We start from the raw sequence: 15,961 nt of genomic DNA, 5'->3' as shown, positions 1-15,961 counted from the left end.
TCAGAAATCCTTATTAAGACAAACCTTAAACATTTAGCACCAGGTATATGTATTATTGGGCTAATATGTCAGTCAGTGTTGCTTTAAATTTTCTTTATGATATTAACCACACGAATCCATGGTTTTTATGTTTTACTGTTTCAGGAAGGTTGACTGGTATGAATGAAACATCCACTACAGTCACTGTTGCACCACAAAATTCCACTCGCCTTGTAATATTGCAGAAGGTGGTAAGCGTAGCAAACCTTGGTGTGGTTCCTTCTGGTGAAGATAATATTCACAGGTAATCAAAATGTGGAGGTTTCTTGTAAGACTTGGATAATGTAATTCCAGTTTGCCATCTTGTATATAAATGGATTGACATTTGGGGAATAGCCAGGGAAAACAAATTTATATCCAAAGTCAGGTTTCAAAGCAGAAGCTTTGTCTATAGCACACATGAGTGACTGCTAGGAGCATGGATTGGTTTATTTCAATTTCTTAATCACAGGAACTTTGCTACATATTCCACTTAACTCCAGCAGTCTACCTATAAATATTGTTCCATTTGTCTGTGTCTACATGGCTTTTCCACCTTCTCCTAAATTACTTTTGTCTGTGCAATTGGGAGATGTACTGTTTGAAAAATCTGAGGAGATGGAAGCTAAGAGGGTAGATTTGGTACCTCTGTGACCATCCACTTCAAGAAATACCCTCAAATACCTGTGCTTCTTAAGAGTTACAGGAAGGCTGACCAGTTTTGAGTCAAGTAATCAATTCCATTTTTCTTCTCAGAGTGATCTGTGTCATTCTTCCCCTAGCAATAACAATTATTCCAGTGCTACTGAATGATTATGTTGCCTAGCAGCGAACAGGGCCTTTGCATGTGGTGAGGAAAGAGGCATGTGAGAAGGGTTTTCTGATGTGGAAGTCACAGGGAGAAAAAAGCCAATTCTTACTCTACCTACCTCTACATCTTTGAACTTCCTGGTGGCACTTCTGCATATGCAAAGAGGTGCATGGTAAGAAATTAGTACTGGTGAATGTGCAGAGCAGAATAAGGATAAAATATAGAACAAACAACTGTGGTCCTAACTAGACCATGATTGGCATGAAAACGAAAAGCCAGCAATTAAAGTATACAAAGGAAAAAACAAACGCAAGAATTGTTTGGATGTATAACTGGGTGACAATGGAAAGAATGAATGCTACTTTCTAAGGGCTTTCCCAGTTAACCTGAAGGGGATGACAGGCCCAAAAACTCCTCTAATTATGCATCATTGCTGTGTACTGTACTGCCTCAGCAACCACAACTATGGTGGTGGTAGTAGTTATTTTTTTAAAAAATATGTTAATTTTCTAGGCAAAGGCCATCCAACACGGCTTACAGCAATATAAAAAGAAACAAGAAGAAAACAGATTCACAAGGCTGACTACCTCCAGCAACATAGTGTTCAACGAGCAGGACAATACAAGACTTAGGCAAGGCAAATCAAAACAAATGAGTCTTTAAGCCTTTTTAAAAAAAGAACCTGGAATGTAGCCCTCTTACTACAGCGCTACTGGGAAGGTGTTCTAAAGGTGTGGAGCCACCACAGAAAAGGCCCACTCTGTCTTGTGGTCTTCCATATGTGTGACTGCACAAATTAGAAAACAAATTGTGTACCTGTAACTGGTTCTACAAGTGGTCATATGTACAATTAGACGGTCTACCCTCAGGAAAGTGTGCTGGCTCCTGCCATTGATTTTTGCAGAACCATGGGGTTTCCCTGAACGAGGGCAGGGCCTCAAGGTTCTTCTGAGCTCTAGAAGTTCCCAAATAATGTGCAGTGCAGGCACAAATCCTCAATATGATGGACTGCAAAGACGACCATGCAAAGAACTACAGTTATAGCAACCTGTTTTTTTTCTCATCAAACAACATTAAAGTGAGCCTTGAGCTTTGCTGCAGTTTTATAAATTCAGCCTTGCCCCCCGCGGGGATCATGTATGAATGCAAGACTAGTAGAATTCATAGTTTAAGTATTCTCAGGCATTTGATGCTTGAGTGGCATGAATTCTACCTCCTAGCAGTAGCTTCTTTTGAAGCTAATGTTCCACTTCTTAAGTACAGTCCTCAGAACCCTTGACAACATTTATTAACATGCAATAGACCCACTAAGAACTACCGTATTTTTCGCCCTATAGGACGCACTTTTCCCCCTCCAAAAATAAAGGGGAAATCTGTGTGCGTCCTATGGGGCGAATGCAGGCTTTCGCTGAAGCCTGGAGAGCGAGAGGGGTCGGTGCGCACCGACCCCTCTCGCTCTCCAGGCTTCAGGAAGACATCTGCAGCCTAGGCAGCCCTGCGGGAGTTCCCGCAGGGCTATCTAGGCTGCGGATAGCAGCCTGCTTCTCGGAGCGTCGGGCACCCTGAAAGCAGAGCGCCCGGCGCTTCGGGAACACATTCGCAGCCTAGGCAGCCCTGCGGGAGTTCCTGCGGATAGCAGCCTGCTGCCCGGCGGGCGGGACGCCCTGAAGCAGACCGCCCCTCGCGCCGGGCAGACATCGGCCAGCCCCACAAGCTCGGGGGACAGCAGGGAGGCGCAGCGCCGCCATCCCGCTGTTCCCCGACCTGGTTCGGTTTCCCCGACCTGCTTTTGGGGGGGAAATAAAGGGAAATTTTTTTTCCTTTATTTCCCCCCAAAAAAACTAGGTGCGTCCTATGGGACGAAAAATACGGTACACACTTACAATGAAAACAATGACAAAAGTGGTCAGCTCTGCAGAAGCAGGAGTTAGCATCCAAATTTCTTTTTCCCAAGCAAGTTGGTGTTAAAAGTGATAGAGCTTACAGATTGCATAGTTCTTTTTCCACAAGCAGGACAGTTATGTTTAGTTGTCATATAATGGAATGTATAATAAAGTACTCAATTTTATTCTTCTACTTCCTGCCAACGAAATACTGCAGTGGTACTAAGTCCTCTTGTCTGTAGATGTTGTTCTATATTCAAGACTTCAATCACCTAATAACTGTAGAAACAAATTCCTTATCTGGTCTGCCATATGATGATGTGTCAGAGGCGAAAGGTGGGCAGAAGCTGCCATGTCCTTCCTCCCACTCTTGACTGGGCATATTGGGGCAGATTTGCCTCTCGGTGTCTCCAGCCCTGAGGGAGAAAGTGATTCTCATCTCTCCAGGAACTTCAGTCAGATGGGAAGAGGAAAGGAAGGCCAGGCTAGGTGAGGAGCTGGATCTCCTCAAGGGAAAGTAAGACTTTCCTCAGGCCCTCTCTGATTCTGTGTCAGGCTCCAGCACGTTTCCCAGCTTCAAGGACTAGTTCTCAGAGAGAATGAGAAAGGAAGAAGCATTTGCCAAGCAGGCTTCTTCCTGCTCTCCTCTGCAGGGTGTTCTGAGCTCAGAGTGTCACCCCTGAAGCTTAGACATCAAGGCCCTTCTGATGTGGGAAGAAGTGCCACCGCAGAAAAGGCCCCTCCTGCTTGCAACTTCTTTGCATAAGGAAACCCTGTGAGACGCTTTGGAGGAGCTGGAAGAGAAGGCAGCAGCTCGACTAAGTCAAAAGGAAGAGCACTCCTTCTTGCAGGGAGACCTGGCTGGGGTATATGCCTTCCCAGACAGGGCCGTAGCTCTGCAGACCATCTGCTTGTACCCTTTAGACAGGTGCATGACAGCAGCAGCATAGTGAGTGCCAGCCTGGCTCCTGTGTGGACCTGCTGTGGCTCTCTTTCCCAAGCTGCCCACCATCACCTGCTACTCTGTGCGCAGGAGCTGCAGGGTTTCGTCCAGGTGGCGTAAACATCAGACTGCATCTTGAAAACAGGGAAACCACAGCAGGAGGAGAAGGGGATTTGGAGTGGCAGTACCCAAACCACACTGCAGGTGCAAAAAAAAAAAAAAAAAAAAGCCAGGTCACCCACACAGCACTTGGAGATTGCCAACAATCCTCAGCTCTAGTGGAAATTGTAAATTGTAGGTTATTCTGACAAGAAGGAAAAGACTCAATCCTTTACATGGAAGACGCTTATGGAGGCCTGGGACATATGGCCTGTTGCATTCCCAAATGCCAGCTCTATAATGAAGAAACATACCAGAACTGCTTTGTTTCCTTGCCACAAAACAAATACATCTATGAATCACCTATTTTGCCACCAAGAAGAAGAGTGAGAAGTTTAAGAACATGTCAGCAGGATCGCTGCTCAATGGGGGGACAGACTTATCTTGGACTCCCTTGACTGGGAATGGACCTCCTGGTTATCAAGGATGACGTGGACAGGTTCCTCATCAAAGCGCCTGAGTGGGCTACCTAGAGTCAACATCCACCTTGCCACCAGTGATAGGCCAAAGACCATAACTGTCCTCACCACAGCCCACTACCCAAGGACCCAGCCGATGTAGCATCTGGCTGAGCTACAGGCATTATGTAATAACAATAATGTATATTTTAATGAACTGAATAGAGTGAAAGATTACTGAATAGAGTGAAAGTCAGGGTGTGGAAAGCGTCTGTATGAACTTAACAGTGCTTAGCATATTTTTTTTAGTTGCTATTTTGTTAATGTTTTTAATACAGTTTTATAGGTCATAAATGCCATATTGATTTGTTAATCATATAATATGACTTTTGGTGTAATGGTGATGTTAACTTATTGTTTAGGAGTGGCTTTGTTAATAGTGTTTTTATATATTGTTTTACTTATGATTTGTTATTTTTTTTATTTTTTATAAATATTTATTAAGGTTTTTAAATACAATACATAAATAATAAACAACATTACTTATATCATAACATAATTTCATCACTTCTTTGGACTCCCTCATGTCTCCCGCTCCCACTTACATCGTTATAAATTTTTTTCAAGCAAATTATCATCTTGTTTAGGACCTTATATCCGCTCGTTTAAATAAAATCTAGCAGTTCTCCAGAAAATTTATATTTTCCTTAATCTCACTTATCGTCAAATTCAAATCTAATTCAGTGGTGGACAATTATTTATGATCTAGCATCCTTCTTAACATTCAACCAAATTACAATATTTTTGTAGATAAATCTTAAATTTCTTCCAGTCTTCTTCAACCCTCTCTTCTCCCAGGTCTCGATTTGTTATTTTTTTAATATGACTGATGCTGTACTTGTGATGTTCTTTTATGTTATTGTTATTTATTGTTTGTAAGCCGCAGTTCATTTGAATGAAAATCAATCATAGAATCAATCAATCAACCAACCAACCAACCAACCAATGATCCCATGAATACCAAGGCCATTGCTGGAGAGTCAAATTTCTATGAACATCTGACAGATCTGTGGTGCTGTGTGAAAGCTACTCCTGCTCCAGTATGTGATTGTGGGAGTAATGCTACAGAAGCAGCAGGGTACAGAGAAGAAAACCCGTCCAGGGTTGGCACATAAAATTATAGAGCAGTAGGGACACAAAGGCTATAAATAACAACCCTTGTTGCAAAATAGCACCACCACCCCATGTAAATCAGCTCACATAGTTTAGATCATAGGAAAGCGGAGACTTCCGGGTTAGCGCCATCGCCTAATGGCGGATTCCCTCCGAGCTCCGGAGGGAATCGGCTCAGTAGGAGACGGGTCCTGCCGCCGCGGCGACGCGGGGACCCTCAGAAACCACAGGCACTGAAGCCTGTGGACCTGGTGACTCGGCGGGCACCATCTGTGCCCTCCCTGACCCGAGAAGGAGCCTTTTTAAAGGCTTCGGAACGGGGGGACGGGGAGAGGCGCGGTGCTGAGAGTCGACTGCTACTCCTACTGAGGGAAGCCGCATGCCATGGTCGGAGAGCGCTGACTTCTTCCTTTGAACATTTGGACTTAAAGTAAAAGCCCGTGAGTAATATGAAAATTGGATTTATAAAAGATTTTTTTTGTCTGAATTCGGCACGATCGGGGAAGGCGCAAAGAGGAAGCCCGTCTCCCCGCCTTGTAAACAATTTGAAGCAAGGACTAAATAACTAAGGTCGAGAGAACATCTCCTTATTGGATAAAGCTATTAATTGCACAGATTGATAATATAAGTAATTGTGCTGGAGGATAAGAGCTAACTTTGAGAGCTAAAGTGCCACACACACCCTCCAGGACCCGGGAGTGATCCGCGAGAGGAGCCTGTTGAGGAGACATAGAAGATTTTGACAGCTGTCAAATTAGCTGTCAAAGTTGGAAAAAATAGAGAACTTTGTTTCTGATGTTCTTGCTGGTTACATTAGTTACAATATAGTTATAAATTGTTGAAAATAAAGAATTGAAACAAGTTACCTTGACTTTTGGGTTGTGGAAGGAATACTGAACAACCAGAATCCCTCTAGAGGGGGTTCAGGGACATTACAAGAATGGAAATAGGTCGAAAAATACTAGCTGATCTGGACGAGGTTTTTTTTCTCTTGGGAAAGTTGCAAGAGCAAAGTCATGTTTTGTCTACAAGTGTCACAATTTTGAAGTCAACAGTAAATAAATCTACTGAGTTGGATAAGGACTTGATGTACAAAGTCCAGGCAGCTGAACAAGAAAAGAAATTTGAGAAATTTGAGGAAGTGGAGAAAGAGATATATGCTGAACAGGAGGAGCAGGAAGGAGGGGCTGTAATGCTGCAGAAGGCAAAGGAGAGCCGGAGGCCTGTCAAGATGGATATAAAAGAAAATAAGGACTGGATGATGAAAATTTGGTTTGAATTGAAGAATGAGGAATGGAAAGATCTCCTTCTGTGGAGATCTGAAGATCTATGGACTATAAATCCGATTAAGGTGGAAGTTGGAGCTTTTGGGACATTTGGACTTAAAAGGATTAAGAAACAAGATTTGAGCTCCACCTTTAAATATGGAGGTCTGGCTGGAAGGAACATGGACATTATCGGGACAGAGCCCCTCCGAGACTTGGTGTTTAATACAAAGGACTATCAAAAAAACCGGCAGAGAGGAACTGAGAGATTTAAGAGCCTCAGACGTGAGGTCTCCAGGTTGATAGCAGATGGACTAATGGACAATGGTTTGGGGATCGAAACCAGGAAAGGGAGGGTGGGGTTTGGGAATCCAAAGGGTGTACAAATATATTCTGATTCTTTCTATTTTTTCATTTTTTGCTTTGTGATTAGTATAAAAATGGGGAATTCGTGGAAGGGAAATTGGGTCGATCTTAGAAAAAGTCTTTAAGTATAACGTTTGATGTATATAAGTTAAAATTTGATATATAAATTGAATTAAATATAATAATAAATTAAGGTTCAAAATTAGGGATAAGAACTTGTTAAACAAATATTTGGACATGGAATACAAGAAGGGGAGGCGAGGGGAAGTCGCGGAAAAAAGTTATTGAAAATAAGGACTGTAAATGCTGAATGTCTTTTAATTCTGCTTTTTCTTTCTTTTTTCTTTTTATTTTATCTTTTCTGGAAAATTGTTTTGTTGTTTTTTGCTTTTGTGTATTATTTGAAACTAATAAATATCATTTTTTTTAAAAAAAGGAAAGTGGTAGTCGGGGTTTTGCATACCAAAAAGCAAGTGACTCAAGTTACATGCTGCATGAAATGCAAACAAACCCGCAGTGCTACCAGCTAATATTACTGGGTGGTTGGGGATATTTTTTGCCCCAAGTTGTAATTTTAGCTATTAGTTCAGATCTGAGCAAAACCCGTACTGATACTCTAGGGGGGGAAATCCTGACTGCTGGGGTACTGGAATTAAAATGAGAAGACTCTTCTTAAATGTGTCCAATGCTATTTTATACTCCAACTGAGTATAACAGTCTTCAATGAATGGTTGTTGGAACAATTCCATAATATTAATAATGTTTATAATTTAAAAACACCTAGTTTTCCAACCTAGAATGTGTTAATGGTCCGTTTGTAGCCATTAGCTCTTATACCGACTTGTTTTAAACTCAGGTAGGTAGCCATGTTGGTCTGATGAAGTCAAAATATTTAAAAAAGTAGTCCAGTAGCACCTTAGAGACCAACTAAGTTTGTTTTAAACTGTAACTGTTTCCACTCCTGGTTTTTTAACTGTTGAGTTGATCAAACCAAAATACATCCATAAAGCAGTGAGACCTTTCCCATTATGGCACTCAGCTTTCAAATTACCTAAACATGGTATTAATTATTCTTATAATTGACTACTGAAGTTAGCAATGACCTTCAAACAGTTTCCCCCAGATAGTTAATGACCATCCAGTTTTAAACCCATGGCCTATCACTCCTACAGTAATTAATAAAGCACCAGGCCATTTTTTGCACTATTCCTTAAGGAAATGTCCTGTACATTTTCCCAACTTAGGTAGAAAACCAAAAGAATAAAAATAGGGAAGCAACTGATTTGTTTTAATGGAGATGTTGGTAATCATGGCCAATGTTGTGATAAAGTATTTCTCCCTACCTCTATTTTTTAATGGAGTGGGAGGAATATATGCCCATAAGTATCATGATCATTATGCCTCTTTAATATGCTTCTATCTAGAAGTCTTTTTGCTAAATATCAAATTGTTGTATTTGCAGAGCACTACTTACTTAAGGGTCTTTTAAACTCCAATATCAATTAAATACAAATAGAGATAGATAGATAGATAGATAGATAGATAGATAGATAGATAGATAGATAGATAGATAGATGGCTAACTCTTTGGATGTTTTAAGTGAATCAAAATAGGTTGTACTACCATCCTGTTTGCCGTCCACTAGAGGACAGCACTGCTTCTGTATCTGAAATAATAAAGTACAAAATAAGTTGATCACTTTCTTTCTAGCAATGTAAAAAAGCTTTTTGTGGTTTAATTCTTTAAACATAATGCATTTCATGTTTGCAAACCGGTGTTATGTTTAAGTTTAAACTACTATGACTTATTTGAAAAACTATTTCCCCCCTAAAACACCATATTCAGTTTTGCAAATTGAGTTTTATAGCTGCTTCTGCTAGATGGAAAGTAAACAATTCTAATTTCTTTTTAATTTATTTTCCTTTTAAAGCTATATATACTAAAAAATTAGAGAAGCCAAACCTTTTTAATAGGAAGAATTCATCACAATAGCATAAATGATGTATTAAAAGGCAAAATGAATCGTTTTGGGTTTTTTAAAATACAAACTGAATTGTATTTTCAATGTACTTAGGTACTATTATAATAAAATAATAGAAATATGGCTGCCAGACTGGAGGTGTGTGTTTGCTCAGATTATACATGTAGCTCTTATTCATCTTGGGGTCACTCTACCTATCAATGGAAGGAGCCACTCTGTATATAGAGATAATTTCCTGTTATTGATGAGGGAGCTCAGAATAACCCGTCTTGGGATAACTATATTTTTAGGCTAAAACAGAACTGTGTGATTTGTTGTCAGACATAATATTCTCCAACCTAAATTTGTCAAGGTGACATGGAAGTGGGATGTTTGTAGAGAAAATTCAGTACTCCCACCAATTCTCCCCTGTAGCAACACCCCCAAGGAGATTAAAGGAGGGAAATCTATTGGTGAAAGAAGAGTTGAACTGCAAATACCCTGCAGTCGATGTACATTTATATTACAGTGGTACCTCGGGTTAAGAACTTAATTCGTTCTGGAGATCCGTTCTTAACCTGAAAATTTTGTTAACCTGAGGTACCACTTTAGTTAATGGGGCCTCCCACTGCCGCCGCACCGCAAGAGCATGATTTCTGTTCTCATCCTGAAGCAAAGTTCTTAACCCGAGGTACTATTTCTGGGTTAGCGGAGTCTGTAGCCTGAAGTGTCTGTAACCTGAAGCGTCTGTAACCTGAGGTATCACTGTACAAGAGAAACGTGGGACTAGAAACCATGTTTCACTATTAATATATACAGTAGTTGCCTCCTAACAGTAACTTTGTTAATGCCCCATAAATTTTTATGTCATAGATGACACATAATTGGATCACTTTGAGAATCACATAGGATCACATTGAGTGGTGCTCAGTTCTACTCCTACTCAGAATAGATCCACTGAAGTTAATGGACACAGCTGTTTTACTCTGATTAAGACTTGGTTTGCATGATATCCTTTGAAGGGTTTGTGGCAGCTATAGGGTACTGATGTTATCAATTATTTATATATCTCTGCCCTAATACCATACAGCATTACATGTTCTAACCTTTCATTCTGGTATTTGGGATTAGAAGACTAATTCACAGGAAATTTCTTAAATACATTCATTGTGCAAATTCATTACATTTGTCAACTTTGGGCTAATTATTTTTATACAGCTAGGGCTGGGCATTGCATCTTGTGATCGTCTTTCTTACTAATAGGATTCTGTCTGCTTCAGCAGGCAGTAATTGAAGGCTTCATGTACAAGGTAGGGGGAGAAAAGTTTTAGCATGAATGGGCCATTGTAACAGCTTCTGGTGACTAGCAAATCTGAACAGAGGAGGAAAATGAACTAAGAAGATTTACAGACTATTCTAAAAAAGAGAGAGAGAGAGAAAGTGTGCAGTATTAGTAGAAATAAGTGTTAAGTCCCCCCCCCCCAATTTTTTTTTTTTAAATTTAATTAGTACTGGGCTTTTGTTACAACATGTTCTAGAAATCTGAAACTTTGTAAGCCTTATCTGCACTGTAAAGGCATGGAAAGCACTAAGGATAGTTGCAATGGCTTAATTTTTTCGGGGTGGGGGGTTGTTGTGATCAATAGCTTACTAGACCAGCGTAGCAAACATGGTGCTTTCCAGATGTTGTTAGATTACAACTCACATAAGCTCAAGCAACAACTGGCAAGCCAGCTTATTGGCTACTCCTGTGCTAGACACTGCTTTGTGACATGAATTGGGATGGGTGGGGAGGATGACTATATATGCTTATGGATAATATTTTTTATTCTTTATCTGAAATCTATAAAACAATTCTATTTCAGACTTTATGTCAAAATGTTATTGCAGTTAAAATACAATCAAATTATCATCTTTCTTAGAGTAGAACAAAAACCCAGTATATAGATCTGTAGAGAAAAATAACATAACTGTACAGCTGCATATGACAAAGGAGGAAAGCATAGATAAAAGAATCTGCTTTCTATGTTCCATACTGATTTTGTATAATCATTCAGAAGAGAGAATGAATGCTGCTTCTACAGTTACATGGTTTTATAACATCATTCATATTATGCTTGCATGCATTGTCATACTAGGGAATAAAGAACTTGCATTTTACTCAAAAACAAGGACAGCTGTGCCAGCCCACAAGAAGAAAAAAAAAACAAACTACATTAGAGCAGTACCGTTATTTGATCCTCACCTGGTTTAGCCAGCCAGATGAAGCCATTTCCCAGAGTGTGGCTGCTGTCACATGCTGACAGCTTCTTGGAGCCACAGGTGAATGCTGAGTGCAGGGTGAAGATCAAAGGTGGACACTGTGGAAGGAGCAGGACATATTCCCCCCCACCCGAAATACTACCCCTCCTAACACCTCATACACTGTAGGTAAGACCAAGCACAGTTAGCCTAGTTGCGACATAACACTGCACTGTGGTTAGCTGAAAACAGAAGTGAAAGTTTCCAATCTTCTCCTTATGGCCACACTTAGGGTAAGGGTAGGGGAAGGCTTGTTCACATAGTCCTAGACCATATTTCAGCTTTGTCCAAATGAAGCTACCATGTGCCTTAGCGAGGAAATTATTTAACTATATTTTCATGTTTGTTAAGTCTTCTAATTAGACCACTGTGAAGCCATCGTATTCTTAAAGCAATTACATTCTCTGTTTTGTGTCTGTTCTGCACTATTTTCCATTGTAGGAACTCCATGTACTCTGAGGGGAAATGAAGCAGTAGGTGCTGATGTGTTGAGAGATAATATTTATGTGTTTATGATGACCAGACACTTACTGTACAAAAGATTCACTTTTGTTGATGAGAGAACATTGCTTTTATTGTCATAGTATATGTATTATCTCAGTTGTGATTCAGCTGCTTCATTATATTAAATCTTTCATGAGTTAATATAAACTTTCATGATTTACTGACATTTGAACTCGTCACAGAAACAGGCTCAACATTCAAAGATACCTATTGTTTCCAAGAAACATATTTTTATTAAGAGACATAGTAAATTCCACCTCAAACTACATGTGATTCCAGCGGTTTCTTTAGAGTCTCTCCTAATCACATATAAAGTGGTGAATGAAGCCTTGAATATTATTGCAAAACTGGAGAAGAAGGGTTGGAGCAGGGGTGGTGAACCTTCCTTCCTAGTTTACCTTCTGGCAGTTCATCCTTCCTGTCTCATTTCCCCTCATCCAAGCTATAATACCTGAAGACTCTACTTGGTTGGATGAAAAGTGCCTGAGGGGGAGAGGCTCTGAATAGTAAATGAACAGGTATTGAGAGGGTTCAGCTCCCCTTATTACACCTGCTAAAACCTGGACTCTTGCACCACTGCAATTCCATTTTTGTATGTGATCAAACCAGGCCAGGAATTAAACAAATCTGTTTCCTATTGCCTAGCATAGTTCCAGCCATCGTCCACCATGCCACATAAGACCACATGTGTCCTTGAGTACAGTGTTCTGTACTTGCCATCTGTCTACTGTGCAAGTTGCTTAGATATTAGTGAAGAGGTGTTTACTTTCCACTGTCCATAATCATTTGCAGCCAAACTTGCCTTCCATTTTAAATAGATTTTTTTAAACAGTTAAGTGTCATGTGAGATTCTACTACTCATCTGATATCAGTAAGTGCTCCCAACATTAGTTCCCCTTAGACACAAAAGCTACATTAATCCATGCTACACTGTAAGTTAGAACTTTAGTTTAAGATAGCCTTCACTGACCCATTAGTTGACAACAGTATCTTCTTTTTAAAAAGGCATTCTGAAGTATTCATTTCAAATAAATTTTCCTTATCTAATTGCTTTAAACGACACACAAAGGCAACCAGCCAGAACTGACCCTCATTGTGCCTTTGGGCTATGTTTGCTTTTATAATAACATTGACTTTATATCACTTGCAGTTTAGGCTAGAACAGGAGTAAAATGAGCCTTGGGGCTAGGAAGCCCCAGCTCTGGAGCTTTAATTGTGTGAATTCAGGCATAATCTGTTTCTCTGTAGTCCCAAGACACAAGTGTTAAATAAATAAAGAGACTAATAAGACTATTGTTTACATAATTATCACCCTTTCCAAATTGATGGGAGAAACATAGATTTTAACATCATGGTAAAGATACTAAATGGGACTGCTGGTATTTCTTTGAAATCTTTTCATTGGATAGGGATTTATTTTCTTATTGGATATAAAGAGTGGAAATTGTGTATCTAATCTGAATAAAAGAAATATATTGACCTGTGAGAAGAGTGACATTTAAGAATGACTTATGTTTCCTAAATTAGTGTAATGTGTTACAAGATTTTGAGGTTTATATGCTTAATTTTTTAAAAAAGAAATTACTTTTCATTTAAAGAGAATCTGCTTCCTGCTGAAGAGGCTAATATTTTAATTAAGTCTAGAGAGAAGCTTTTTGAGTATCTGCTGATAAACTCCCTCTTTTATGTTGATGGTAATTAAACAGATCCCTAAGGAGCCCAGGAGGCGCTGTGCAAGGCCCATGCTAATTGTCAGACATGAGACACTGACCAGTTGGTTTGCTCTTGAATAGCTGATGGCGTGCTGTCAGCAGTTTTATTTTTATGTATTGTGAGCCGTTGTCAGGGCTAACTGGGTCCTATTGTGGCTGAAGATGTTGCGCAAATTGAGGCAGATGGCTCTGATTCAGACACGTGTCATTCAGAAAGGGGAGAGGGAATTGGCCCTGCAAAGTGGGGTCACAGAGGGTCACAGACCTGCTCTACACTTGTTAGTGTTTTCAAAAGCCCATGTGCAGCAACTTTGTTGTTCTCTGGGTGGTTCTTCTTCTTCTTCTTTGAAGGGGGGGGGTAGTATGCTTTGTGGAACATGGAAGGATGGGCTGTTGCCTTCCCTTCCCTTTCTGTCTCTAGGGTCTCGCTGTGCATGCAGAATGAATTAACAGGATTGACAGAAGTTCATTGTGCCTAAAATGGCTTTTCAGTCAATTGCAGTGCTTAAGATACTAGTTTGCTTTTAATTCCATGTAATGAGTAGGTTCTTCATGTTTTGGAATTTAGTATTCGAAGATTAGATCTCAAGTTTGCTTTCATTATATAAAGTTCTTAGAAGTGTATTAATTATCAGAGAAATAAAAATGGAAAGATAGGTTACTTTGGAAGTCCTGTCCCCACGTGTGAGGTTATGTGCTGAGAGAAAGACTTTTCCTTTTGAGCTATGTGTTGTTAACTTTGGTTAGCTGTCTAATTCTAAATTTATTTTAATAGGATTACTGTATTTTGAATAATTCAACACTTGTGTTGCCTAATAATCTGTTTGCTCTCAGCTAAAGTTCAGGTTGTTGGTATATAAAAATTAGGGATTGTGTAAATTTGACTGCCTTCTAAAGCGTGCTTTAAGCTGTCTTAATTTTCTTCTATTTCCGTTATGAAGTTGTATTTGTATTGTGCCTATGGTATGTTCATGACTTGGGGATTTTGTTACAAAAATTTCTGGTGATATATAACTTCATTGAATTAGGAAAACGTCACTTGTGGGGTTTTTTGTTTTGTACAAAAGGTAATCACAGATTTTGTTTCCATCCTCTAGATTTGCAGCTAAAACGGTGCATAGTGGGTCACTGCTGCTAGTCACAGTGGAGATGGAAGAAGGGTCTACAGCACAGCTCATCATAAACACTGAGAAAACAGTGATTGGCTCTATTCTGCTGCGGGAGCTGAAGCCTGTCCTGTCCCAGGGGTAACCTGCTTACATCTGGACTTCAGAATCTGGCACACAACAAAAGTGCCTGGCATCCACTACTGCTGCCTTTCATTTATAATAATAGCCTTTCCATCTGGCAGTGGGGGAAGAATACACTCTTGACATTCTTGTCTCCTGTTTTAGAATGCTATAGTGTGCATCTATCACACACAAACAAGTACTTCGCATCTTTCCCCCTTGCTTTCTAACCAAAGAAACATGTACTTTACTGTCAGCTAAATTCAAAAATGTTATTTAGAAGGTGTTTTTCCTAGCCTCATACTCTTTCTGCTTTCCTCATTTTCATGTTTTGTTTTCTCTCATGAAAACAATAAAAGACTGAGGAATAAGGTACTGGAAAAAAATCAGCTTAATCAGAACACTAAAATAAAATTCAAGGAAATCAATATGGAAAACACCTTCACAGTGTTGATTGTACGGGAGTGTTTGAGAGAGATAAAATTTTGCAGTTTTTATATCCCAGAGACTATTTGCTTCTGTACTTGAGCATATATTTGTATCTAATCGTTCCTCACGGCTGCCATAATTTTCTAAAAATTGAAATTCTAATAAAGTCATGTTATGATAAATTTGTTTTCTTCTGAGAGCTATTAAAAACAAAATTTCTATTACAACTTGATTATTACTTGAGAACCTCAGTGTTGAAATTCTTTTTAGAAAGCCTCAAAAATTGCAATGAGTTTCATTAGTCAACTTATTACAGACTTAATTCTAGATTTACATCATAGGTGATGGGTTTGGGAAATGTATCTATTCTGTCCAGTGTAACATGTAAGTGATCACACCACCTTTCTTCTGCATTATCATTTGGTTATAGAATTTAGCTTTATGCAGCAGCTTCTCTATACTAGAGAAGAAATGAGGATTCTGTGGCACTTTAGGGACAGACTGGTCTACTGTAGTCAATTTATTGTATCTTCCATGGTCAATAGCCTACTCATCCAATACATAAAGTAGACTAGAGAGGTTTGTGCTCATGTGAGTTTAAAAACTGCTTAGAGAGAGAATTTGTTTTGTATCTAAAGGTCACAGAGCTCACTCTGATCGCTGGAACACTAACAACACATATACTGTATAGTCAGAGGAGACCATGTAAGGTTTATTAAGAGAAAGTCACTAATATTCAAATACACAAATACTATTAAATTATTTAAAAAGACCAGTTATGCAGTTCCTGTTCCAACAAGCTACCCATGG

The 15,961-nt window shown here is 39.5% G+C and overlaps 1 protein-coding gene across 3 annotated transcripts in view; it reads left to right on the top strand.

The window, feature by feature from the left end:
* AP3B1 (adaptor related protein complex 3 subunit beta 1) overlaps positions 1–15,333 on the top strand; it is a 151,446-nt gene extending 136,113 nt beyond the window's left edge. For all 3 annotated transcript variants that reach the window (XM_081881182.1, XM_081881181.1, XM_081881183.1), the window contains exons 26-27: positions 145–283; positions 14,591–15,333. In XM_081881182.1, coding sequence (XP_081737308.1) covers positions 145–283; positions 14,591–14,744 — 293 coding nt within the window. In that variant the 3' untranslated portion in view covers positions 14,745–15,333. The remainder of the gene's footprint in view (positions 1–144; positions 284–14,590) is intronic.
* The last annotated feature ends 628 nt before the right edge of the window (positions 15,334–15,961 follow it).

Source organism: Podarcis erhardii (genome assembly GCF_964252035.2).
Source record: "Podarcis erhardii genome assembly, chromosome: 11".
In the NCBI taxonomy this organism is placed as follows: domain Eukaryota; kingdom Metazoa; phylum Chordata; class Lepidosauria; order Squamata; family Lacertidae; genus Podarcis; species Podarcis erhardii.
Note: the sequence above shows the minus strand (reverse complement) of the source record. Positions and strands in the feature narration are given on the sequence as shown.